Raw genomic sequence first — 26,803 nt, forward strand, 5'->3', positions numbered from 1 at the left:
TGCCAGTGACCAGAGCTGCCAGTGACCAGAGCAAACAGGAGCTGAGTGACCAGAGCTGTTAGTGACCAGAGCTGCCAGTGACCAGAGCAAACAGGAGCTGAGTGACCAAAGCTGCCAGTGACCAGAGCTGCCAGTGACCAGAGCAAACAGGAGCTGTGTGACCAGGGCTGCCAGTGACCAGAGCAAACAGGAGCTGAGTGACCAGAGCTGCCAGTGACCAGAGCAAACAGGAGCTGTGTGACCAGAGCTGCCAGTGACCAGAGCTGCCAGTGACCAGAGCAGACAGGAGCTGTGTGACCAGAGCTGCCAGTGACCAGAGCAAACAGGAGCTGAGTGACCAGAGCTGCCAGTGACCAGAGCTGCCAGTGACCAGAGCAAACAGGAGCTGTGTGACCAGAGCTGCCAGTGACCAGAGCTGCCAGTGACCAGAGCAGACAGGAGCTGAGTGACCAGAGCTGCCAGTGACCAGAGCAGACAGGAGCTGAGTGACCAGAGCTGCCAGTGACCAGAGCAGACAGGAGCTGAGTGACCAGAGCTGCCAGTGACCAGAGCTGCCAGTGACCAGAGCAGACAGGAGCTGTGTGACCAGAGCTGCCAGTGACCAGAGCTGCCAGTGACCAGAGCAAACAGGAGCTGAGTGACCAGAGCTGCCAGTGACCAGAGCAAACAGGAGCTGAGTGACCACAGCTGCCAGTGGCCAGAGCAAACAGGAGCTGAGTGACCAGAGCTGCCAGTGACCAGAGCAAACAGGAGCTGAGTGACCAGAGCTGCCAGTGACCAGAGCAAACAGGAGCTGAGTGACCAGAGCTGTTGGTGACCAGAGCAGACAGGAGCTGTGTGACCAGAGCTGCCAGTGACCAGAGCAAACAGGAGCTGTGTGACCAGAGCTGCCAGTGACCAGAGCTGCCAGTGACCAGAGCAGACAGGAGCTGAGTGACCAGAGCTGCCAGTGACCAGAGCAGACAGGAGCTGAGTGACCAGAGCTGCCAGTGACCAGAGCAAACAGGAGCTGTGTGACCAGAGCTGCCAGTGACCAGAGCTGCCAGTGACCAGAGCAAACAGGAGCTGAGTGACCAGAGCTGCCAGTGACCAGAGCAGACAGGAGCTGAGTGACCAGAGCTGCCAGTGACCAGAGCAGACAGGAGCTGAGTGACCAGAGCTGCCAGTGACCAGAGCTGCCAGTGACCAGAGCAGACAGGAGCTGAGTGACCAGAGCTGCCAGTGACCAGAGCAAACAGGAGCTGAATGACCACAAGGAGACCAGAGACTGAAGCACATTTGGGGCATGTCAGCAGTACCACCAACGTGCTTCCACCCCATCCTACTCCTGAACTGCACAGCACCTACTGCAGCCAACCACAAAGGTCTCAGGTTTAGAGCAAAGCTGTGGATGACATTCTGCACAGAGCTGCTCTGCTTTCCCAGCAGGGTGCTGAGAGGAGCTGTGGCCTGGAAGGGAAGAGCACAGCACAGAAGGCAGCAGCTGTGCTCCAGGGAGGGCTGCTGGACACAGGGACAACCCAAACCTCTGACCCTAAAGACAGAAGTGTCCTGACCGCTCCTTTGCATGCCACTTTCCTCACCCTATTGCGATGCTAGTTGTTGCCTTGATTTATCAGATCATAAATTTTTGATGACTAGTGGGTCTCATAAAAATTGCCCTGCTGCTGCCTCCATTGATTAATAAGCCCAAAGAATCGAAACTGTCAGAAACTCCTGGGCAGGAGTGAATTACTGCCAAGCACACATTAGGCATTCCATGGAACAGGGAATAAAAAAGGCTGATTGCATCATTCTACCTTGCATCAATTTGCTTGATGGCATTTAGATGCAGGAGCATCGCTGTCACTCCCTGCTTACCTTCCCTTCTGGAAAGCCAACATCACAGGAAGTTTACATTTGGGACACCCAAGAAATGAACAGAACCCCAGGGGCACAGAACCCCAGGGACACAGAACCCCAGGGGCACAGAACCCCAGGGGCAAGAATCCCAGAGGCACAGAACCCCAGGGGCAAAAACCCCAGGGGCACAGAACCCCAGGGGCACAGAACCCCAGGGGCAAGAATCCCAGGGGCACAGAACCCCAGGGGCACAGAATCCCAGAGGCACAGAACCCCAGAGGCACAGAACCCCAGGGACACAGAACCCCAGGGGCACAGAATCCCAGGGGCAAGAATCCCAGGGGCACAGAACCCCAGAGGCACAGAACCCCAGGGGCACAGAACCCCAGGGGCACAGAATCCCAGGGGCAAGAATCCCAGGGGCACAAACCCCAGGGGCACAGAACCCCAGGGGCAAGAATCCCAGGGGCACAGAACCCCAGGGGCACAGAATCCCAGGGGCAAGAACCCCAGAGGCACAGAACCCCAGGGGCACAAACCCCAGGGGCACAGAACCCCGGGGCAAGAATCCCAGGGGCACAGAACCCCAGGGGCACAGAACCCCAGGGGCAAGAACCCCAGGGGCAAGAACCCTAGAGGCACAGAATCCCAGAGACACAGAACCCCAGGGGCACAGAACCCCAGGGGCAAGAACCCCAGAGACACAGAACCCCAGAATTCACCAGGTTGGAAAAGACCACAGAGATCATCAAGCCCAACCTATGACCCAACACCATCCAATCAACTAACCCATGGCACCAAGCCTCACCCAGTCTGTTTTTAACCACCTCCAGGGATGGTGACTCCACCACCTCCCTGGGCAGCACATTCCAGTGGCCAATCTCTCTTGCTGGGAAGGATTTCTTTCTCACATCTGAACCTCCCCTGGCACAGCTTGATATTGTGTCCTCTTGTTCTGGTGCTGGCTGCCTGGGAGAAGAGACCAACCTCTGCCTGGCTACAACCTCCCTTCAGGGAGTTGCAGAGAGCAACAAGGTCTCCCCTGAGCCTCCTCCTCTCCAGGCTAAGCAACCCCAGCTCCCTCAGCCTCTCCTCACAGGGCTGTGTTCCATACTGCTCCCCAGCTTTGTTGCCCTTCTCTGGACACCTTCCAGCAGCTCAACATCTTTCCTAAACTGAGGGGCCCAGATCTGGACACAGGACTCAAGGTGTGGCCTAACCAGTGCTGAGTACAAGGCAGAATGAGCTCCCTGCTCCTGCTGGCCACACTCTTCCTGATGCAGGCCAGGATGCCACTGGCAGAACATCAAATGCAGTAAGCAAAGCAATGCCAAGAATGTAGCCTGGGAATTCTATTGAGCTGAAAGGTGACTAAAGATTGTTTGCTCAGAGCTGCAGCTCTTGTAAGCAAAATTCACCTCTACTTGAGAGTCACAGCTGGCACACCTCCATCCATGCCTAAACCCCATGCTTCCAAAGCTCTGCTATCTAAGGCCTTTGCATGCAGCAGGTTCTTGGACTCTGTGGTGCCACTCTCTTTCCTTGGTGCACCCCCAGAGCATGCACAGGCACAGGCAGGGACCTGAAGATCCCTCCAGAGAGGGAAGAGAGGTCTCTTAGCCCTGTCCAGGGGAACCATCCACACATGGCTGGGGTTAGGATTTGCTCCATTCCATCCTGCATGTATTGACCATTAGGCCACAGCACTTGGTAGCCAGATCAGGATTGGAGAAGTGAAAATCTGTCTTATTATAAATCTCTAAGTGGGTTTTACTGATGGGAAAAGGGATTCAGGGAGCTGGGGTTGCTCAGCCTGGAGAAGAGGAGGCTCAGGGGAGACCTTCTTGCTCTCTCCAACTCCCTGAAGGGAGGTTGTAGACAGGTGGGGGTTGGTCTCTTCTCTCTAGCAAGCAGCACCAGAACAAGAGGACACAGTCTCAAGCTGTGCCAGGGGAGATTTAGGCTGGAGGTGAGGAGAAAGTTCTTCACCAAGAGAGTTGTTAGCCATTGGGATGTGCTGCCCGGGGAGGTGGTGGAGTCCCCATCCCTGGAGGTGTTCAAGAGGGGATTGGATGTGGCACTTGGTGCCATGGTCTAGCCATGAGGTCTGTGGTGACAGGTTGGACTCGATGATCTTTGAGGTCTCTTCCAACCTTGGTGATTCTGTGAGACTAAGAATCACTGTTCCCCAGGCAGTGAAACAAATGCTCCTGCTTGCTTCCAGCACTGCAGCCAGCTTCTGAAAACATCTGGCAAAACTCTGCAGAGAACTAATATTCTGGCATTTGCTCTCAGCATTCTGGTGGGGCTGGAGCAATGGTCAGTGTCCTAAGTGATTCTGCTTACTGTTTATGCTCCTAGAGACTTCAGACTATAACTTTATCCCCAAAGCTCCCAGCCAAGTGGAATAAGGGATATGCAGTAATAGTTCTCAGTGTATCAGATCTCTAGAGTTAAATTATTAATGTAGATGAGTAGAGAACAGAAAAAAAGCTGCTGCAAAGCAGTAGCCAAAGGGCCCTGCCTGTCCAGGACCTAAATCTGACTGTCCTCAGCTTTCTTAGCCACCTGGGCACTGCTGGCTCCTGTTCAGCTGCTAGTCCATTAGATGCCCCAAGTATCATGTTCAACCAGGGCAGCTTTGCCTCTCAGTTCCTCTTCATTCTTCTCCCTCTTGCAGTCATGAGGATTTTCTTCAAGATGCTGTAGAGCATTCCTGGTGAAGTGCAAAGCCAGGCCATGGACCAGCTCTGTACACCAGGTGAGTTGTGGAAAGCCATCAGGGCTCACACTATAACTCTCACACCAAGATGTTGGTCTGATCCCAGAAAATACCCTGAAGCCATGAGAGGACAGCAAGAGCAAATGAGTCTGCTTCTTCCCCTGGCAGCCTGCCCTGCTCAGCATCCTGTAATGAGGCTGCACCTTGCTACCTGTTCTTAATCTGCTTGACTTCTGCTCTCCAGTAACTGGGAGGTGTCTGTACCTGAATGTGATTTTTAACATCCCTTTGGAACAGCTGACACCAGAACTGAATGTAGCCTCAGCTGCTGCTGGAAGGAGGAGGTCACTAGTAGTCACTACCCCAAGGCTTCTTCCAGGCCTTTCAGATGTGCACTGAAGGGTGAGCCCACAGCTGTGCTCTGCAGAGCAGCAGTCACTCCTCTGACCTCCCCCTGCAACCAGAACCACAGCCTGTGCTGTGCTCTGCACCCCTTCCTCACACACACAGCTCTGCTGTGAAGTGCCCAGTGCCCAGGCACGAAGGGCTCTAGGACAGCTGTATTTTCACTGTGGTCTGGCAGTAACTGCCAGGTCATCTGAAGTGTCTACTCAGAAGTGACTGTGGATTTGCTCCCAAATACCTGAGGGGACACTGAATGCTTGCATCTGGGAAAGAACAACATGGAGCAGAAGAGGTTGGGGGCTGACCTGCTGGACACCAGCACAGAGAAGAGAGACCTGGGATGCCCATGAGCCAGCAATGTGCCCTTGTGGCCAAGAAGAACATCCAAGGTGGATCCTGGGCTGCGGTGAGACATTGAGAGAGGTTCTCCTGCCACTCTGCTCTGCTTTAGTGAGGCCTCATCTGCAATACTGTGTCCAGTTCTGAGCCTCCCAGGTCAAGAAGGACCTCAGGGAACTGCTTGAGAGAGTCCAGCACAGAGGCACAGAGCTGCTGCAGGCAGTGGAACATCTCCCTGGGAGGCCAGGTTGAGGGAGCTGGGGCTTGGAGCTTGGAGCAGAGGAGCCTGAGGGCTGCCCTCAGTGCTGGGGATAAAGATGTGCAGGGCTGGAGCCAGGCTCTGCTCAGGGATGGCCAAGGACAGCTCAAGGGGCACTGGGGGCAAGCTGGAGCAGAGGAGGTGCCAGGGGAACAGGAGGGAAAACTTTGTCCCTGTGAGGGTGCTGGAGGCCTGGAGCAGGCTGCCCAGAGAGGTTGTGGAGTCTCCTGCTCTGGAGCCTTTCCAACCCCACCTGGATGTGTTCTGTGTGCCCTGCCCTGGGTGATGCTGCTCTGGCAGGGGGCTGGGCTGGGTGATCTCTGGAGGTCCCTTCCAACCCCTAACCTTCTGTGACTCTGTTATTCATGAGGAATGTCCTTGTTGGCTCTCCCAAGAGCTACCAGACAGTGAACTCTCCCTAGTGCTTTACTGGAGGTGCAGTGTTCCCCTGCTAGGAGGATGCAGTGCAGCTGCACAAGCTAAAACCCTTCACAGCACTCTTGCAGCTCAGCACCTGCCCTGACCAATCACATTCACCCAGTGTCTTTGGAAGCAGCTCTCAGATGCATATTCATGCTTGTACTTCACAACTGATATTCACACTACAGGGATCTTTTTAATACCTTCACTAACAGAATCTTCTTCACTATTTACCCCCAAACTGCTGTCCCAAGTAACCTAGGTGATGATTACCCCAGCTGGTCTGTTTGGCTGCCTCAGTGCTGGGAGGAGCTCTTCAGCCCCTTTTTAGCATTTTCCTGCCAGCACAGTTCAATTAACACTGAGCTTTGGTGTGCCCAGACTCTGCCAGCCATGTCTCCTAAAGCTGCCAAGTGCATGTCCCCAGGCCTGGAGCTTTAAAACCATTTCTCACACATGAGATGTTGGTCAGGCTCAGTGAACTGAGACACAACTCAGGGTCCCTAGAGCATCATCCTGCTTGCACTGAGCACAGAAGTACAACAGAATGGGGCTTTCCCTCCTTCAGCCTCATGAGCAACCTCCCTTCCCTGGTGCAGAAAGGTCCCATTTCATTCCTAGGTTTTATCAGAATCACACAGCCACAGCCAGACCCTCTGCTGACCAGGAGCCACACAGGACAGGCCCCACTGTGGACTGGCTCTGTCCCACTGCACACACTTTGCTCAATGCTCCCTAGCACTTTCCCTGCTCAGGCTGCCACTTGCCCACAGCTGCACTTCTCAAACTTGCCTTCCTTGCTTAGAGCCCAAGCTGTCCTCTAGGCCAACTCCATTCTGTGTCTTATCAGCTGCTTTGATACTTCACTACCTGTTGCTGCTTTGGGGCTTTATTATCATGGCCAATGATATTTAACTGAAGTTAATGCCTTGCCCTATGTTTAGATGCAGTTTGGTATCCTAACCTGTATCCTACTGTCACTCTTATCTCTACCTTTGGTTTTACCAAGCCCTCAGCTTCTGTACTTTCCTCTACCTGAAGGGAGATTGTAGCCAGGTGGGGGATGGTCTCTTCTCCCAGGCACCCAGCACCAGAACAAGAGAACACAGTCTCAAGCTGTGCCAGGGGAGGTTCAGGCTGGATGTTAGGAAGTTCTTCCCAGCAAGAGAGATTGGCCATTGGGATGTGCTGCCCAGGGAGGTGGTGGAGTCCCCATCCCTGGAAGTGTTTAGGAAGAGCCTGGATGAGGCACTTGGTGCCATGGTTTAGTTGATCAGATGGTGCTGGGTGATAGGTTGGACTGGATGATCTCAAAGGTCTTTTCCAACCTGGCTAATTCCATTCTGTTCTATTCTCTTCATTCCAGTCCTGCTCCTTACACAGTCCTAGATGTCTGCCCCAGTGACTTAAGCCCTAGGTTATAACTTTGACTTGGGAAATGGGTTACTGCACAGCATTCTGAGCTTTGCATGGAAGCTGACATCAAAGGGAATGGTAATACCAGCAGCCAGACAAGTATTTATGTGTGTGGTATCTCTATCTGTCAGGCAGATCAGTGATGGCTGAGTTTTTATTGCATATCCATCTCAGTAAAATCTACACCCAGATATCCAGAGATACTGTTTTTCTTGTTGATCCTTCACCATGGCTTCCACTTTGCTCTTCTTCAGGGGAAGAGTTACAGATTTGCATGTAAATGCTGTCTGAAGATGTCAGGACTCTGAGCCATCCATTTTCTCTCTTGGAAATCATGCACTAATATATTTATCAATGTTTAAAATACAGCCAATAAATACAACATTTGGTTGGAATACCAAGCAGTGTTTGCATATAAATACACAGGCCCATGCCTCCCATACAGCACAGCCAAATGCCAGGGGCTGATCAAAGAACTCTGCTGGTGAATTACAGTTGGTTACAGCTACGTGGTTGAAATGTGTGAATCAGGACTGTCAACACTTGCTTATTTCTAAGCTATCTTGCTTCTCTCCAAGTTCTGAGCCAGGAGCTGCCCAGCTCCAAAGGCCAGGGAAGATCTTTCAGCCCTGCCCAAGGAGTCAATAAAAATGCTCCACACTGGTTGGAAGCTGGAATGGAAACTCTGTTCACAAAGACACACAGAAGGCATTCAGGTAGAAGGAGCACACCTGAGCCTGCCAGGCCAGAGCCTGCCAGAAGCCTCCACCCCCCTCAGCCTCACAGCCCAGGAGCAGCCAAACTGCTGCCCCCAGCCCCAGGCCTGCCGCAGGCTTCCCCAGGCCCTGGGCTGGAGCTGGAGATTCACTGCCAGCCAAGGCCAGGAGAAAGCCTCTGCCCCACACCCCATGAGATAACAGCACAGGGCCTGAGATGGAGAGAAGAGAGAGAGCTTTGGCTGTGCACTGCCTGCAGCAGAGAGAGACAGGGAACAGAGCAGAAGAACAGATTGCAATGTCCTGGGGCAAGCTGCCTGTGCCCCTGGGGCTCTCCAGCCTCTGGAGGCCTTTCCCTTGTGGCTGTACCAATCAACTCTTGATTGCCCTTAACCTGCAACAGCTTCCTATCATCCTCTGAGGGAAGTTTAATTAGAAGTGAGTTCACCTTCAGAGGAGATGTGGCATCCCAGAGAATCTCACCTAAGGTCCATCACAGAGGCCATCTCTTTGCCATTATCTTTCCTCAGCCTTTGAAACCACCCTACAATGCAAGAGGTCACACACCTGCACAGAAGGGGCACCCATGAAAGGGGCCAAAAGCTAGAGTCACTGAAATACAGGAGTGAGCTCCAGCAATGGCCTGTGGGGCACATGGCACCACCTGAGTCAAAGGTGAGGACAACCACACCGTGCAAACAAGAGGGGGAAAGAAGCACTCCCTACAGGCTCATCCTGAGAGTGCTTGCTCGAGAGCAATCCCTCCAGGAACCAAGAGAATACCTGGTCTAGAAGCATCTGTGGAGCTCAGCCTAGGAGAAAACTAATGCATGGAGCCTCCCATTCCACAAGCCACCAAAGAATGCTAGTGACAAAAGAGAAACAAAGAGGAAAACAACATCTATCACAGCCTGCTTCACAGCATCTATCACAGCAAGGCAGCACAGACTCCCAGCACCCAAATTCTCTCCATCTTTCCTGACTCCTGTGCGTCATGCAAACAGCTGAGCCATCTGACCACGCTCCTCTCAATCAAATCCACATTTGGTGCTTAAAGCAATTGATTTGCCTTCCTCCCTGTGGTCTCTATGTGGTCCTGAGAGCCCAGAACCACTAGGAACTGCTGCTGAGATCATACTGTGCTCAGTGGAGCTCTTTCTGGTGGTGCTACAAGGCCAGGTAGGGCTGGATGATACAGAGGTATTTAACTGTACACAGAAGCAGCCAAAGGGAAGCATTCCCTGCATCTATTTCTTCAGTCTAAGTGGAGAAAGGAATACTGTGAAGGTTTCTGTAAGTCCAAATGAGGGAGCTGGGGGTGTGCAGCCTGGAGAAGAGAAGGCTCCAGGGAGACCTAACAGCAGCCTGCCAGTACCTGAAGAGGGCTGCAAGAAGGCTGCAGAGAGACTGTTTGCAAAGGCCTGCAGGGACAGGACCAGGGGCAATGGCTTCAAACTAGAGCAGAGCAGATTGAGATTGGATGTGAGGAACAAGTTCTGCACCAGGAGGGTGGTGGAACACTGGCACAGGTTGCCCAGGGAGGTGGTTTGGACTCCATGGCTGGAGATATTCAAGGTGAGGCTGGAGAGGGCTCTGGGCAACCTGATCCAGTGGAGGATGTCCCTGCTGAGTGCAGGGGGTTGGACTGGATGAGTTGTGGATGTCCCTTCCAGGCCAGACACCCTGTGATTCTCTGCTAGCACATCATGTATACAACAACAAGCAATGATGTCACTGGGAATATAAGACTCAAATAAATCTTTCAGTTCAGTTAGTCAGGAGGTGCTGGCTGACAGGTTGGACTTGATGGTCTTTGAGGTCTTTTCTAACCTTATTGATTCTATGATTCTATTCTAGCTGAGATACCACAGTCAGGAGATGATGACTGCAACAGACTCTGCCTCCCTTTCTCTTAGAACAAGGAGGTAAGAGCAGGTTTCACATGAGCAGTGAGCAAGGGCATGTGATTAATGCCAGAAATGTACCCAAAGGGCAATGTTCTGGATTGACTTTGCTGTAAATCACAGAACATCAGGGCTTGGAAGGGACCTCCAGAGATCATCCAGGCCACCTGGAGCATCTCACACAGAACACATCCAGGTGGGGTTGGAAAGGCTCCAGAGCAGGAGACTCCACAACCTCTCTGGGCAGCCTGCTCCAGGCCTCCAGCACCCTCACAGGGACAAAGTTTTCCCTCCTGTTCCCATGGCACCTCCTCTGCTCCAGCTTGCCCCCAGTGCCCCTTGTGCTGTCCTTGGCCAGCCCTGAGCAGAGCCTGGCTCCAGCCCTGCACATCTTTATCCCCAGCAACAAGGGCAGCCCTCAGGTTTCTCTGCTCCAAGCCCCAGCTGCCTCAGCCTGGCCTCCCAGGGAGATCTTCCACTGCCTGCAGCAGCTCTGTGCCTCTGTGCTGGACTCTCTCAAGCAGTTTCCTGAGGTCCTTCTTGTCCTGGGAGGCCCAGAACTGGACACAATATTCCAGATGTGGCCTCAGCAGGGCAGAGTAGAGGGGGAGGAGAACCTCTCAACCTACTAATCACAGCCCTTCTGATGCACCCCAGGATGCCCTTGGCCTTCTTGGCCACAGGAGCACATTGCTGGCTCATGGTCAACCTTCCATCCACCAGGACCCCCAGGTCCTTTTCCCCTTCCCTGCTCTCCAGCAGCTCAGTTCTCCACCTCTCCTGCTCCATGTTGCTGTTCTTTCCTAGATGCCAGACTCTACTCTTGCCCTTGGATGCCATTCCATTTCTCCCTGCCCAGCTCTCAGCCTGTCCAGGTCTGGCTGAATGCCAGCAGCCAAACCCACTCACTGCTACCAACTGCACACCTCAGCTATAGCTCATCACAATCAAGTCAGTAACTACCTTACCCTGACCCTGAGTAGCTTCCCAGGATTCCCATTCTTCACAGGAGCTTAACACACAGTTTTCTTTCAAACACCCATGTCTCTCTGCACTTGTCTGAGTACCCTGTAAACACTAACCCATCCAATCCATCATCCCTTTGGCAGTATCCTAGGCAGAGAAGATCCTCTGAGAATACACTTACAAGAGAGAGGTCACTTTGAAAGTTGTCTAAAGGCATGAACAAAAATATGAAGCAGGTAGTTAAGAGCCCTTGGAGGAGAGGAGGTTGCCACTACCCCTCAGTGCTTGAGCAATCTCTCCAGCTGCTTTCCAACACTACTGCAACACTACATGGAGAGTTTAAGGGCACCTTCTGAGCACCACAGCCAAACTGCAGCTTACTAACTCCCCTTCCATAAGTTAGTAGGGCAGGCAGAGATTAAGGATCCTTCTGTCCTTGGCAAACTGACCCATTTCCAAAGGCTGCTGTCACAGGCTGATATGTGCAGCTGGTGTATTTTAGCCAACAACAGCCAGCAGAGTGCCAAGAGCTGCTGAATTTCCTGTTGAGAATTAAGAGCCCCTCCACACACATTTGCTGCCACAATATATGGCCCATCTTTTTGTCAGCACAAAGGCCTGGCTGAAAAATGAGGGCTGAAAACAAATCACCTGGCATCATTTCTCCTGAAAGGTGAGGAAATTAAAGGATGTGGAAGAGCCTCCAAAGAGAGAGGAGCTGCTCTGAAGGTGGGAACGTGGCTTCTGAAGGGAAGAGCAATGCCAGTCTGCTGCTTGGTGCTCACACATGTCAAACAGGAGAGTGAGAATGGAAAAGTAGGGGAGACAAATGGCATTTTATCTTTAGAGATCACCATCCCTCAGGGGTGTCATCCCTCCTCGCCAGTTAATCACCAGAGCATGAATAGCCTGGGACAAGGCTAAAAATGGGGGGTGATTTTTCACTAACTATGCTGGGAGCAGCCAGCTCATTGCAGAAAGGAAAGAAGAGGTTCTGATCCCTTTGGTAGTTGCTTCCCAAGTGCAGCCTCCCAGCATCTGAAATCTCCACTGCTGACTGCAGCAGACAGCTCTGGCTTGTGCCACCACCAGCAGAAACACCAAGGCTTAGTAACCTGACTGCAGGGGTGTGCACTGCTGTGGCTTAGTGGAGCCATTTCTGGCTGAGACAGCAGCAGCTAAGCACACAGGGTGCCCTGGCCACTGCAGACATCAAATGTCCTGTGTTGGCACAAACCAGCCTAGGGAAGGCCAGCTTGCTATGCCCCTGAGCCTTGGCACTCGCCCCTGCCTGAGCACAGCCCTCTGCCTTAGCTGGCAGACACGCTGTCAGGCTTGCAAACAAAGTCAAACCAGCATGTCAAGCCAACCAGCAAAAGCAGTGAGCAAAGGGAGATAATTACCACCTCTGGAGCTCCAAACCCACCCACCACAGAGCTGCAGAGCTCTTGCTTTAGAGAAGTGCCTGAAAGCAAACTCACTCTGTTGACTGCTAACGTACAAGAGCTTCTCTCTCCTCAGTGCTGCAAGCGAGGTCTAACCAGCAGCCTGCCCACCCATCCACCCTGCTGCACTGCTGTGTCTCAGTTCTGCTGGCTGGGTTATTGCATCTTGCAAGTCAATTTTCATGTGACTGGGGGCTGAACATTCAGCAGAAAGCAAGCCCCAGAGAGCTGCATTGTGCTTGGTTGGTATCTACAGTCACCCCCCAGTGCTGTGACGAGAGACACAGTACTGACACAGGCTCTGAAGGAAAGGGAAGCTGGAGGTGGTGTACAGCTGTTAAGGGAAGAGATCACAATCTCATTGCAAACAGGCATCTTCATTTCTGCTGTGCACAACAGAGCTGCCAGACCTGTCACCTAGACTGTGCTGAGGAGCTGCAACACCTAAAGCCAAATGCAAACAAAGCATGGCTGCAGCAGGTGCCATTCAAGGAACTTTCAGATCCCAGCATGGCAGGAGCTGGAAGAGACCTCTGGAGATCACCTAGCTCAATCCCTCTGCTAACACAGGGGGACCTTGATCAGGTCACACAGGAACACATCCACCTGAGATGGGAAAGTCTTCAGAGGAGACTCCATGACCCCTCAGGGCAGCCTGCTCCAGGCCTCCAGCATCCTCACACCAAGGAAGATGATCTTGGGGGTCTCTTCCAACCTGGTTTACTCTGCTCTGTTCTGAAACCTCCTGTGTTGCAGTTTGTGCCTGCTGCCTCTTGTCCTGTCACTGGGTACTGATGGAGAGGCCAGCCCCATCCTCATGACCTGCAACCTTTCAGATATCTACAAGCATGGAGATCCACCTCCCAGGCTGCTCTTATTAAAGTCTCTCAGTCTCTGTTATTGAGACAGATGCTGCCCTCCTGATGCCCAGAGCTGCCCCTGTGGGACCTGCACATGGGGCCCAAACCTGCATTGCTCAACCAGAAATAAACCATTGGCAATAAAAACCACTGGCAAAACAGGCCAGTCAGTCTCACCTCTGTGCCTGGAAAGATCATGGAGCAGATCCTCCTGGAGTCACTACTGGCTCAGAAGAATAGTGAAGAGGTGATTGGGAACAGTCAGCATGGCTTTGCCAAGGGCAAATCCTGCCTGACCAACCTGGTGGCCTTCTATGAGCAGGTGACAAAATTAATAGATGAGGGGCGAGCAACTGCTGTCGTTTACCTGGACCTGAGCAAAGCCTTCGACACTGTCCCACACCACATCCTGGTCTCCAGGCTGGTGACACATGGGTGTGATGGGTGACCACTAGATGGATAAGGAACTGGCTTGATGGCTGCACCCAAAGAGTGGCTGTCCATGGCTCCATGTCCCAGGGGAGGCCAGGGACAAGCAGAGTCCCTCAGGGATCAGTCCTGGGACCAGGCTTGTTCAACATCTTTGTGGGTGCCATGGACAGTGGCATTGAGTGCACCCTCAGCAAGTTTGCTGATGACACCAAGCTGTGTGGTGCAGCAGACAGCTGGAGGGAAGGGAGGCCATCCAGAGGGACCTGGACAGGCTGGAGAGGTGGGCACAAGCCAACCTCATGAAGTTCAATAAGAGCAAGTGCAGGGTCCTGCATCTGGGTCGAGGCAATCCCAGGCACAAATCCAGGCTGGGCAGGGACTGGCTGGAAAGTAGCCCTGAAGAGAGAGACTTGGGGGTGCTGGTGGACAAAAAGCTCACCAGGAGCTCTCAGTGTGCACTTGCAGCCCAGAAAGCCAATCAGATCCTGGGCTGCATCAGGAGAAGTGTGGCTAGCAGGGTAAGGGAGGTGATCCTCCCCCTCTACTCAGCCCTGGTGAGACCCCACCTGGAGTACTGTGTCCACTTCTGGAGCCCCTATTGCAAGAGGGATCTGGAGGTGCTGGAAGGTGTCCAGAGAAGGGCCACAAGGATGATCAGAGGGCTGGAGCACCTCTCCTATGAGGGCAGACTGAAGGAGTTGGGGCTGTTCAGTCTGGAGAAGAGAAGGCTCCCAGGTGACCTAATTGTCGCCTTCCAGTATCTGAAGGGGGCTACAGGAAGGCTGGGGAGGGACTGCTCAGGATCTCAGGCAGTGATAGGACTAGGGGGAATGGAATGAAGCTGGAGGCGGGGAGATTCAGGCTAGATGTGAGGAGGAGGTTCTTCCCCATGAGAGTGGTGAAACCCTGGAATGGGTTGTCCAGGGAGGTGGTTGGGGCCCTGTCCCTGGAGGTGTTTAAGAGCAGGCTGGATGAGGCTCTGTCCATCCTGATCTAGTGTGGGGTGTCCCTGCCATGGCAGGGGGGTTGGAACTAGATGATCCTTGTGGTCCCTTCCAACCCTGAATGAAACTATGAAACTATGAAAACAGCCTCAAGAAACCTGGCTGGGGCTGCACCACAGAGTGTGGGGAAGGGAGGTGAGCAGGCAGGTGGCTGGAAAAAGGTTGCTGCAGTCCACTTCAACCTATGGAGAGAGCCATCCTGGGAACACAGCTACAGCAGGAGGACACTCCTGAGCCATGCAGTTTTGGTAGCCACTCTCCCACCCAGGATCCTTTTCACCTAGGTTCTCTCAGTGCAAACAGTCCACAAAGGCCATTTCTGATCAGAAATGCACATCCCCAGCCCTTCACTTGTGAGTGCTCTCCTTCAGTAACTGAGATCAGGCAGCTACCATACAAACAAATCATCACAAGTGCTTCTGAATGATGACAATCCATTACTGAAGGGAAGAGCAAATGCACAGACTGACTTTGCAACCTGGAGGCAGTGCCACATCACCTGCTGCTCCCAGGAAGACAGGCTGCTGTCAGACATGCAGAAGTGACCTGCCACCTGAAGGTCTGCTGTGCACTGCTAACATGGGAAGGCTCACCAAAAATCAGTATTTCAAGTCAGGGAGTGATTAAAGACTCTGCTGCCTACAAACACTCAGCATCTGGGGCCAGGATCTGGAGCTGAAACAGAGGAGTGCCAGCAGGAGGTTCCCTTTCCTGCAGCTATGCTGTTGATGACACCACTGGCAGCTGGATTTGAGTGACCAGGACTGCAGGGTCTTGTAAACCACTCCAGACTAAACCAGGGGAATTCCAGACACCTCCTTGAAAGCAAAACAGTCTGCACTCAAACCAAGCATGGGTTTCACTCTGTACATAAAATGGCTTGTACCACTTCACACCTGCTGTACCTTAGTAGCTCTGAGAAATGAACAGCAAAAGCAGGACAGTAGAGCTGTGCTCCATGGCACAGAGTCTAGCTGGAGGCCTGTGTCCAGTGGGGTCCCTCAGGGGTCAGTACTGGCACCAGGACTATTCAATATACTGATCAATGACCTGGCTGAGGGCACAGAGGCACTGCCAGCAAGTTTGCTGGTGACACCAAACTGCTCAGAGCAGTGCTGACTGCTCTCAGGCTGTGCTGCCATCCAGCCAGTCCTGGACAGGCTGAGAGGTGGGCAGAGAGAAATGGAATGGAATCCAACAAGGGCACAAGGGGAGAGTCTGGCATCTGGGGAAGAACAACCCCATGGAGCAGGAGAGGCTGGGGCCTGACCTGCTGGACACCAGCACAGAGAAGAGAGACCTGGGGGTCCTGGTGGATGGAAGGATGACCATGAGCCAGCAATGTGCCCTTGTGGCCAAGAGCATCCTGGGGTGCAGTAGAAGGGCTGTGGTTAGTAGGTTGAGAGAGGTTCTCCTGCCTCTCTGCTCTACCCTGCTGAGGCCACATCTGCAATACTGTGTCCAGTTCTGGGCCTCCCAGGACAAGAAGGACCTCAGGGAACTGCTTGAGAGAGTCCAGCACAGAGCTGCTGCAGGCAGTGCAACATCTCCCTGGGAGGCCAGGCTGAGGGAGCTGGGGCTTGGAGCTTGGAGCAGAGGAGCCTGAGGGCTGCCCTCGTTGCTGGGGATAAAGATGTGCAGGGCTGGAGCCAGGCTCTGCTCAGGGATGTCCAAGGACAGCACAAGGGGCACTGGGGGCAAGCTGGAGCAGAGGAGGTGCCATGGGAACAGGAGGGAAAACTTTGTCCCTGTGAGGGTGCTGGAGGCCTGGAGCAGGCTGCCCAGAGAGGTTGTGGAGTCTCCTGCTCTGGAGCCTTTCCAACCCCACCTGGATGAGTTCCTGTGTGCCCTGCCCTGGGTGCTGCTGCTCTGACAGGGGCTTGGACTGGATGATCTCTGGAGGTCCCTTCCAACCCCTGACCTTCTGTGACTCTGACAGTGTCAAGCAGCCCTTGTGCTTGTCTGACATGGCTAAACCTTGTTCATTTACCTTCTTGTCAGCAAAACTCCTGAATGCCAGCTAGTGTGTGGAGTATGGCAGAAGGGTGGCTGCTACCAGCTGGCCAAGCACAGCCCAGGAGCAGCAAGCAAGCCCCAGAGCTGCAGGCAGGGGCATGGAATACTCACTACTTGTACGTCTCCGAACGAATGTACTCAAAAACATGAGAGACTCCCAGCTGGAACTGATCAGCAATAGGGGTGACCCAGGGGTTGTTCTCTGCTTTGAAGACTTGCTTCTGACCAGTCAAATCCAAGTTACCTGAAAGAGATTGACACAAAACAGCAGATGAAGAAACAAGACATGTGAAACCTCTGGCAGAAGTCATGGAATCACAGAACTGCTTTGGCTGGAAAAGGCCTCCCAGACTCAGTCCAACCTATGGCCATTGAACAGTGTCCCAATGTGCCATGCCCACAGTTTCTGAACACCTCTCCAAGGATGGTGACTCCACCACCACCACCTCCCTGGACAGCCTGTTCCAATGCCTGACCACTCCTGCAGCAAAAAATGTTCTTAATATCTAAACAGAATCTCTCCTGTTGCATCTTCTGACTGTTTCCACTCATTCACTGTGGCCAGCAGGGATCATCCCCCTGTGCTCAGCACTGGGGAGGCCACAGCTGCAGTGCTGTGCTCAGCTCTGGGCCCTCCCTGCAGGAAGGACACTGAGGGGCTGGAGCCTGTGCAGAGCAGGGCAGGCAGGCTGGAGAAGGGCCTGGAGCCCCTGGGCTAGAGGAGGGGCTGAGGGAGCTGGGGGTGTTGAGGCTGGAGAAGAGGAGGCTGAGGGAGACCTCCTTGCTCTCTGCAGCTCCCTGCAGGGAGGTTGCAGTGAGGAGGGGACAGACTCTGCTCCTTGGTGTCAAGGGTCAGGAGCAGAGGCAATGGTTGCAAGCTGCCCCAGGGGAGGTTCAGGCTGGCTGCTAGGAAATCTTTCTTGCCTGGAAGGCTTCTGAGGCCTTGGAATGTTGTGGCCAGGGCAGTGCTGGAGTCCCCATCCCTGGAGGTGTTGAAGCAGTGTGTGGAGCTGGTGCTTAGGGCCATGGTTTGGTGCTGAGCCTGCAGTGCTGGGTGGGGGTTGGACTGGCTGAGCCTGGAGGTCTCTTCCAGCCTGATGTGCTGTGTGATTCTGTGAATCTAACACTTTTCATTCATTCAGAGAGTGTGACCATACTAAAGGCAAATATTTCAGTCTTAGCTGAGAGGTGAAGGAGGACATCACAGCTCTCTTCTGTTCTTTCACCTTGCAGAGCAGGGTTGAACTCACTTAACTGCACATAATCTTTAAGCAGTTTAAAGCAGGCATTAGTAGTGCCTAAGTGTTGGGCCCTCTCTACCATGACTTGCAGGAATGAAAGGAGAATGATGCTGTGGTAGGAGGAGTTTGCTCTGCTGAAGCTTGGTCACTGCTCTTGATCACTGCTTTGCCTTCCTGGTGCCCAGCATGGTGCTGGTACCAAGCTCCTGGATGTGGGGCAGGCTGTGGGTGTGGTCTGCCTGGACTGCAGCAAGGCCTTTGACACCATCCCCCACAGCAAACTGCTGACTAAGCTGTCAGCCCCTGGCTTGGGCAGCAGCTCTCTGAGCTGGGTTAGGAACTGGCTGGAGGCTGAGCCCAGAGAGTGGTGGTGAATGGTGCCACAGCCAGCTGGCAGCCAGGCACCAGTGCTGTGCCCCAGGGATCACTGCTGGGCCCTGTGCTCTTTAACATCTTCATTGATGATCTGGATGAGGGCATTGAGTCCATCAGCAGTAAATTTGCAGATGACACCAAGTTAGGAGCAGATGTTGGTCAGTTAGAGGACAGAAGGGCTCTGCAGAGGGACCTCAACCGACTGGACAAATGGGCAGAGTCCAACAGGATGGCATTCAACAAGTCCAAGTGCCAGGGGCTGCACTTTGGCCACAGCAACCCCATGCAGAGCTACAGGCTGGGGTCAGAGTGGCTGAGAGCTGCCAAACAGAGAGGGACCTGGGGGTGCTGATTGACAGCTGCCTGAACATGAGCCAGTAGTGTGCCCAGGTGGCCAAGAGGGCTAATGGCATCCTGGCCTGCATCAGGAATAGTGTGGCCAGCAGGAGCAGGGAAGTCATTGTGCCCTGTGCTCAGCATTGGTTAGGCCACACCTTGAGTCCTGTGTCCAGTTCTGGGCCTCTCGGTTTAAGAAGGACATCGAGACATTTGAAGGTGTCCAGAGAAGGGCAACAAGGCTGGGGAGGGGTCTGGAGCACAGCCCTGTGAGGAGAGGTTGAGGGAGCTGGGGTTGCTTAGCCTGGAGAAGAGGAGGCTCAGGGGAGACCTTCTTGCTCTCTCCAACTCCCTGAAGGGAGGTTGTAGCCAGGTGGGGGTTGGCCTCTTCTCCCAGGCAGCCAGCACCAGAACAAGAGGACACAGTCTCAAGCTGTGCCAGGGGAAGTTTAGGCTGGATGTGAGGAGAAAGTTCTTCACTGAGCGAGTCGTTCGTCATTGGAATGTGCTGTCAGAGGGACAGGGCACAGCCGGGGAGCGCCCTCCCTGCACCCCCGCAGCAGCCCCGCAGCCCTCAGCAGCACAGCGCTAACAGGGGCCGGGGAGCAGCACTGAGCACCGTGAGGAGGAGAAGCTTTAGAATACTTTAGAATCCATACTTTTAGAATAGAACTAACCCTATGGCAAAGCAATCACTTCATTTTCCTCTACCTACAGTTTCTTGCCAGACAGCTGCCCCCCATGGGAAAGGAAGCAGCCAGCTGCCCTCCTGGCAGGCACAGGAAGCAGGCAGCAGGCACAGGAAGCTGCCAGCAGGCACAGGAAGCAGCCAGCTGCCCCCCTGGCAGGCACAGGAAGCAGGCAGCAGGCAGAGGAAGCAGGCAGCAGGCACAGGAAGCTGCCAGCAGGCACAGGAAGCTGCCAGCTGCCCTCTGGCAGGCACAGGAAGCAGCCAGCAGGCACAGGAAGCAGCCAGCTGCCCCCCTGGCAGGCACAGGAAGCAGGCAGCAGGCACAGGAAGCAGGCAGCAGGCACAGGCAGCAGCCAGCAGGCACAGGCAGCAGGCACAGGAAGCTGCCAGCAGGCACAGAAAGCAGGCAGCTGCCCCCCTGGCAAGCTGCAGGCAGAGCAGCTGCTCCTCTGCAGGAGGTGGCTGTCGCAGAGGGCAGGAGGGACCCCAGGTCCCCAGCTCCTGCCCACACAGCAATGAAGCTTCCATTGGAAATAGGCAGGAATGAAGCAGGATACCCAGGGGCCTGCCTGCCCCAGCTCCTCAGCACCCGGGGGCACACAAAGCCCAGGCCGAGCCCCAGGGAGCAGAGCAGCTGTGAGAGCTGCCCCAGGATGGAGCCTCTGCTGCAGGGCCAGGCAGGAGCAGAGCCTGCTGCCTGTCCTGTGCTCACCATTCCAGCTGTCAGTCGCGGGCTTGACTGATCCTGCTCTAGTCGCAGGACATCCAGGAGCCTTACACACAGCTCCCAGGCCCCACTCACACCTCAGAACAGCACAGGCTGGGGCCACCCACCCCCCCCGAGCCCTGCAGGGCCGGCCCTGCCCTGAGCAGCAGCGGGGCACGGCAGCAGCAGCGGGGCGCGGCAGCAGCAGCGGGGCACGGCAGCAGCAGCGGGGCACGGCAGCAGCAGCGGGGCAGCAGCAGCAGCGGGGCGCGGCAGCAGCAGCGGGGCAGCAGCAGCAGCGGGGCGCGGCAGCAGCAGCGGGGCAGCAGCAGCAGCGGGGCGCGGCAGCAGCAGCGGGGCAGCAGCAGCAGCGGGGCGCGGCAGCAGCAGCGGGGGCAGCAGCAGCAGCGGGGCGCGGCAGCAGCAGCGGGGCGCGGCAGCAGCAGCAGCGGGGCGGGGCGCGGCAGCAGCAGCGGGGGCAGCAGCAGCAGCGGGGCAGCAGCAGCAGCGGGGGCAGCAGCAGCGGGGCGCGGCAGTAGCGGGGCGGAGCAGCAGCGGGGCGCAGCAGCAGCAGCGGGGCACGGCAGCAGCAGCAGCGCGGCAGCAGCAGCGGGGCGCGGCAGCAGCGGGGCGCGGCAGCAGCAGCGGGGCAGCAGCAGCAGCGGGGCGCGGCAGCAGCAGCGGGGCGCGGCAGCAGCAGCGGGGCGCGGCAGCAGCAGCGGGGCAGCAGCAGCAGCGGGGGCAGCAGCAGCAGCGGGGCAGCAGCAGCGGGGCGCGGCAGTAGCGGGGCGGAGCAGCAGCGGGGCGCAGCAGCAGCAGCGGGGCACGGCAGCAGCAGCAGCGCGGCAGCAGCAGCGGGGCGCGGCAGCAGCGGGGCGCGGCAGCAGCAGCGGGGCAGCAGCAGCAGCGGCGGGGTGCGGCAGCAGCGGCGGGGTGCGGCAGCAGCAGCGGGGCAGCAGCAGCAGCGGGGCAGCAGCAGCAGCGGGGCGCGGCAGCAGCAGCGGGGCAGCAGCAGCAGCGGGGCGCGGCAGCAGCAGCGGGGGCAGCAGCAGCAGCGGGGCAGCAGCAGCAGCGGGGCAGCAGCAGCAGCGGGGCGCGGCAGCAGCAGCGGGGCAGCAGCAGCAGCGGGGCACGGCAGCAGCAGCGGGGGCAGCAGCAGCAGCGGGGCGCGGCAGCAGCAGCGGGGCGCGGCAGCAGCAGCGGGGCAGCAGCAGCAGCGGCGGGGCGCGGCAGCAGTGGCGGGGTGCGGCAGCAGCAGCGGGGCAGCAGCAGCAGCGGGGCAGCAGCAGCAGCGGGGCGCGGCAGCAGCAGCGGGGCAGCAGCAGCAGCGGGGCAGCAGCAGCAGCGGGGCGCGGCAGCAGCAGCGGGGGCAGCAGCAGCAGCGGGGCAGCAGCAGCAGCGGGGCGGGGCAGCAGCAGCAGCGGGGCGCGGCAGCAGCGGGGCACGGCAGCAGCAGCGGGGCAGCAGCGGGGCAGCAGCAGCGGGGCAGCAGCAGCAGCGGGGCACGGCAGCAGCAGCAGCGCGGCAGCAGCAGCGGGGCAGCAGCAGCAGCGGGGCACGGCAGCAGCGGGGCAGCAGCAGCAGCGGGGCAGCAGCAGCGGGGCGCGGCAGCAGCGGGGCAGCAGCAGCAGCGGGGCGGGGCACGGCAGCAGCAGTGGGGTGCGGCAGCAGCAGCAGCGCGGCAGCAGCAGCGGGGCAGCAGCAGCAGCGGGGCGCGGCAGCAGCGGGGCGCAGCAGCAGCAGCGGGGCGCGGCAGCAGCAGCGGGGCGGGGCGTGGCAGCAGCAGCGGGGTGCGGCAGCAGCAGCGGGGCGCAGCAGCAGCAGTGGGGCGCAGCAGCAGCAGCGGGGCGGGGCACGGCAGCAGCAGCGGGGCGGGGCACGGCAGCAGCAGCGGGGCGTGGCAGCAGCAGCGGGGCGGGGCGCGGCAGCAGCAGCGGGGCGCGGCAGCAGCGGGGCGCGGCAGCAGCAGCAGCGGGGCGCGGCAGCAGCAGCAGCGGGGCGGGGCGCGGCAGCAGCAGCGGGGCAGCAGCAGCAGCGGGGCACGGCAGCAGCAGCGGGGCGCGGCAGCAGCAGCAGCGGGGGCGCGGCAGCAGCAGCAGCGGGGCGCGGCAGCAGCAGCGGGGCGGGGGCAGCAGCAGCGGGGCGCGGCAGCAGCGGGGCGCGGCAGCAGCAGCGGGGCGCGGCAGCAGCAGCAGCGGGGCGCGGCAGCAGCAGGGCGGGGCACGGCAGCAGCAGCGGGGCGGGGCAGCAGCAGCGGGGCGCGGCAGCAGCAGCGGGGCGCGGCAGCAGCAGCAGCGGGGCGCGGCAGCAGCAGCAGCGGGGCGCGGCAGCAGCAGGGCGGGGCATGGCAGCAGCAGCGGGGCGGGGGCAGCAGCAGCGGGGCACGGCAGCAGCAGGGCGGGGCACGGCAGCAGCAGCGGGGCGCGGCAGCAGCAGCGGGGCGCGGCAGCAGCGGGGCGCGGCAGCAGCAGCGGGGCGCGGCAGCAGCGGGGCGCGGCAGCAGCGGCGGGGGCGGGGCGTGGCAGCAGCGGCGGGGCACGGCAGCAGCAGCGGGGCGGGGCGCGGCAGCAGCGGGGGCGCGGCAGCAGCGGGGCGGCAGCAGCAGCGGGGCGGGGCGCGGCAGCAGCGGGGCGCGGCAGCAGCGGGGCGGGGCGCGGCAGCAGCAGCAGCGGGGCGCGGCAGCAGCGGGGCACGGCAGCAGCGGGGCACGGCAGCAGCACCGCCCAAACAACAGCTCTGCCGCCCTGCCGGCTGCAGGGGCGCTCTGCAACTGCACAGCTTCAGGTGTCTCCCGTTCCCCTCACCAACAGCCTCCTTGCCTAGGAGGTTTTTGGCAGCAGCACGATGCTTCACAGTGCTGCTGTTCCCTCCCTGCAGCGCTGGAGCCCTGGGCCAGGGCAGGAGCCACAGCAGATGCTGCTTTATGCATGCTGCCCAACAGCAGCATCAGCAGAACGCCGTCCCCAGGCCTGTAGGAAGTGTCCTGCTCTGCTCACAGCAAGGCCCTCAGCTGGTCTCAGTAACCAACACACAGAATTGCCTCCAGTAAATACCAGTACTGAAGGCTCAGTCACAAAATGAATTAGGGTTGGAGCTTGCATTGGTCATTGCTGGTTTGATCTTTCCCTGTGCATCGACCTACTAAAGACCCTTGCTTGTGTCCCTGGAATCTGACATAACTAGAAGACTAAAACTGCACTTCCTCCCTCATAGCAGACTTCAGGTTCTTGCTGTTTTGCCTACTGAAAGAGAGCAGCTCCACTGAAATGCACTGCAGGCACCTGCCTCTGGTAAGAGAAGGCTGCCCTCGAGGCCAGCCAGCAGTCTCCATTGCCAGGAGCACAGAAATGGTTTTCCAATTACTTTTGCACACTTCTAATACATCCCAGAGCCCAGGTCTGAGCTGCTTGAAGACCCTCCTCCTTTGCAAGCCTGAAGGATGCTTTTTCTAAGCTCTGTGGCTTGGGCAGACATCGATTTCCAGGTAGAAGAATGCAAAGTGGGTCCATGGCTAGCAGGGAGCGGACACTGGGCAGAGAAGGGTGTGGAAAGCAAAGAGCGAAGACAGAGGTCTAACAGCTGACTGCTGTGGAGAATCTGCACAGAGCAAAAGCCTTCTAGAAGCATCCAGCTCTGTGGGCTTACAAATACCTGACCTTGGCTTCCCCCATGTCAGCACTCATCACAGAATCACAGAAACATTCAGGGTGGAAAAGACCCTCAGGATCCCAAGTCCAACCACTGACCCTGCTCTACAAACCATAGCCCCAAGCACCACATCCAAACCATCTTGAAACACCTCCAGGCTTGGGGACTCCACCACCTCCCTGGGCAGCCTCTGCCAATCTCTGACCACTCTTGCTGGGAAGAAATGTTTCCTGCTGTCCAGCCTACCCCTGCCCTGCTGCAGCCTGAGGCCATTCCCTCTTGCTCTGGGAGAAGAGAGCAGTATCTAAAGATGCTCTGAAGCATGAGGTTTGACTGGAGCAGTGTGAGTGAACTTCTGTGTTTAACCCCATAAAACCCAACCTGGTCCTATGCCCAGCTAGTAAGCTGTGCAGACCTGGAAACTGCTGCACAAATCTTATGAGCTGCCACCTGGAAGCTACAGTGAATGGATGTACACCACAACACACCCTTGAAAAGCCCAGGGCAACCCCAAACCACGCATAGTTTGAATAGATTCTAGCTTGTGCCATCCACTGGCTGGAAATGCCACTGACCTCCACTTCAACTTGGAGCTCCCACAGCCCTGGGGGGACAAAGGGGAATCTTGTAAGCCTCTGGGTGCCCCCCCTTCTGAGTGACACTGGAGGGGAAAGGCAGCTGCAGGTTCCCTGGAGCTCCCTCCAGAAATCTGCCCTGCATCTCACCTAAGCATTTAGTTAGTGTTTCTTGCTCTTTCCCCTGGCTGCTGTTGAAATAAAGTGTGGCCTGTGTGAACATCCATATTTCCCTCAACTACCTGCAAAGGTCAGAGAAGAGCTCATAAAAGCAAATGAAATGCTGCCTCTCACAGTCATGTTCACAGGCAGTGCTAGAGCCGGTGACAATGCTGCCTGCTGCTGTCACTAAGCTGTCTCAGACTTCCCAGGCTCCTTCTGGCCATCAAACCTGGCCTGCAAGCACTTCTGCTGTGCAGCTCTGTGTGTCAGGGTGATCAGAATCACAGAAACATTCAGGTTGGAAAGGACCCCTGGGCTCACCAACTCCAACCATTCACCCTGCTCTGCAGGGTTCACCCCTAAGCCATATCCCCAAGCACCACATGTGAATGACCTTTAAACACCTCCAGGCTTGGTGACTCCACCACCTCCCTGGGCAGCCTCTGCCAATATCTGACCCTCTTGCTGGGAACAAATGTTTCCTACTGTCCAGATTAAACGATGAAGGCCTTCTGACATACAGAGTGTACAGCATCCACCCCATGGATGTGCAGTGAAGGAACTGTTAAGCCTGAGTAGGCTGAGAGAGTTGGGGCTGTTCAGCCTGGAGAACAGAAGTCTCCAGGGAGACCTTAGAGCAGCCTGCCAGTACCTGAAAGGGGCCACAGGAAAGCTGGGAAGGGACTTTTCACCAGAGCTTGTAGTGACAGGACAAGAGGGAATGGACTGAAGTTGAGGAGGGGAGACTGAGACTGGAGATTAGAAAGAAACTCTTTCCTGTGAGTCTGGGGAGACACTGCAACAGGTTGCCCAGGGAGGTTGTGGATGGGGCCCTGGAGGTGTTCAAGGCCAGGCTGGATGAGGCCTTAAGCAAGCTGGGCTGGTGGGAGGTGTCCCTGCCCATGGCAGGGGGTTGGAGCTGGCTGATCCTTGAGGTCCCTTCCAACCCAACCCATTCTGTGAGTGTGCTTCCAGGGTAGGTGGGCATTCATTTGATGCAAACAGGAGAGCAGGATGAACACAGACCTGACTTGTCCTTTCCACCCCAACACTTCTTGGCAGCACTTGAAATGCCTCCAAAAATGTAAAGGTGAAATGAAGTCATTAAACAAGTCTGGCATTTGAGACACCCTGGCACTCAGCAAGAGACACCACCCCAGCTGAGCCATGGCAGAGCAGTGCTCCTCTGCAGCTCTCCAAACACAGCCCTGCTGGAGCTCCATCACAGTGGCCATGATGCTGAACTCCACCTCTGTGCCCTGCTGGCACCCAGACTCAGCTGCCAGCCAGCAGCACTGCACTGCCCTCCCCCCAGCCCCCAGCCCCCCATGCAGCCCTTGCAGCAGCTCTCCAGGCTGCATTTCAGTGCTCTTCCCTTCTCCAGCACAAAGGTCTCACCCTGCCACTCTTGCATGTAAGGACAGGAGGAATGAAATTACTTTTATATCCTTATTTAGATATAAATGCTCTTGAACCCTCTTTTATGAAGCACTAAGGCAGGGTTCAGTGCCCCACACTACACTGCAATTTAGGTTGTATGTAAAGAGCTGGCTGTCCTGGCTTGCTCCAGATTTGCTTTACACCACAGGGCTTACACTTTTTATTACTTTTGTGGCATGTGCTTTGTCTCCAGACAGAGAGAGAGATCCTAGAGCACGAGGGGGGAAGAACCACCATGAGTACTGCATCACAGAAATGACCCCAGAGTAACTGATGGTGAATGGTGTCCTGAAATCTATGTGCAGCACAAAACTGCACACAGCCACAGAAGGGTAGGGCTTGGAGAGCACCTCCAGACATCATCCAGTCCAAGCCCCCTGCCAGAGCAGGACCACTTAGGGCAGGTCTCACAGGAACATGTCCAGTAGGGTTTTGAAGACCCCTAAAGGAGACTCCACCACCTCTCTGGGCAGCCTGCTCCAGGCCTCCAGCAGCCTCACACCAAAGAAGCTTTTTCTCATGCTGAGATGGAATTGTGACTGAGTTTACATCCATTGCTCCTCATCCTATCACTGGCCAGCACTCACAAGAGCCTGGCTCCATCCTCCTGACAGCCACCCTTCAGCTATTGATAGACATTGATCAGGTCTCCTCTCAGCCTTCTCCTCTCCACACTAAACAGCCCCAGGGCTCTCAGTCTTGCCTCAGACAGATCCTCCACAGTCCCTTCAGCATGCTCATAGCCTCTGTTGAAGTCTCTCCAGTAGTTCCCTGGCCCTCCTGAACTGGGGAGTCTAGAACTGCCCACAATATTCCAGATGTGGTCTAACCAGGGCTGAGTAGAGGGGGAGGAGAACCTCCCCAGACCTGCTGGCCACACTCT

General features: G+C 56.5%; 1 protein-coding gene across 2 annotated transcripts in view; it reads right to left on the bottom strand.

Annotated features, from left to right (window-relative positions):
- The window catches only part of RSU1 (Ras suppressor protein 1), a 149,608-nt gene that overhangs the window by 67,723 nt on the left and 55,082 nt on the right, over nucleotides 1–26,803 (bottom strand). For both annotated transcript variants that reach the window (XM_068146389.1, XM_068146388.1), the window contains one exon: nucleotides 16,858–16,990. In XM_068146389.1, the coding sequence (XP_068002490.1) occupies nucleotides 16,858–16,990 (133 nt within the window). The remainder of the gene's footprint in view (nucleotides 1–16,857; nucleotides 16,991–26,803) is intronic.

This window comes from Melanerpes formicivorus, unplaced genomic scaffold (assembly GCF_026170545.1).
Source record: "Melanerpes formicivorus ecotype bairdi unplaced genomic scaffold, bMelFor1.0.p_v2 SCAF_13, whole genome shotgun sequence".
NCBI lineage: Eukaryota > Metazoa > Chordata > Aves > Piciformes > Picidae > Melanerpes > Melanerpes formicivorus.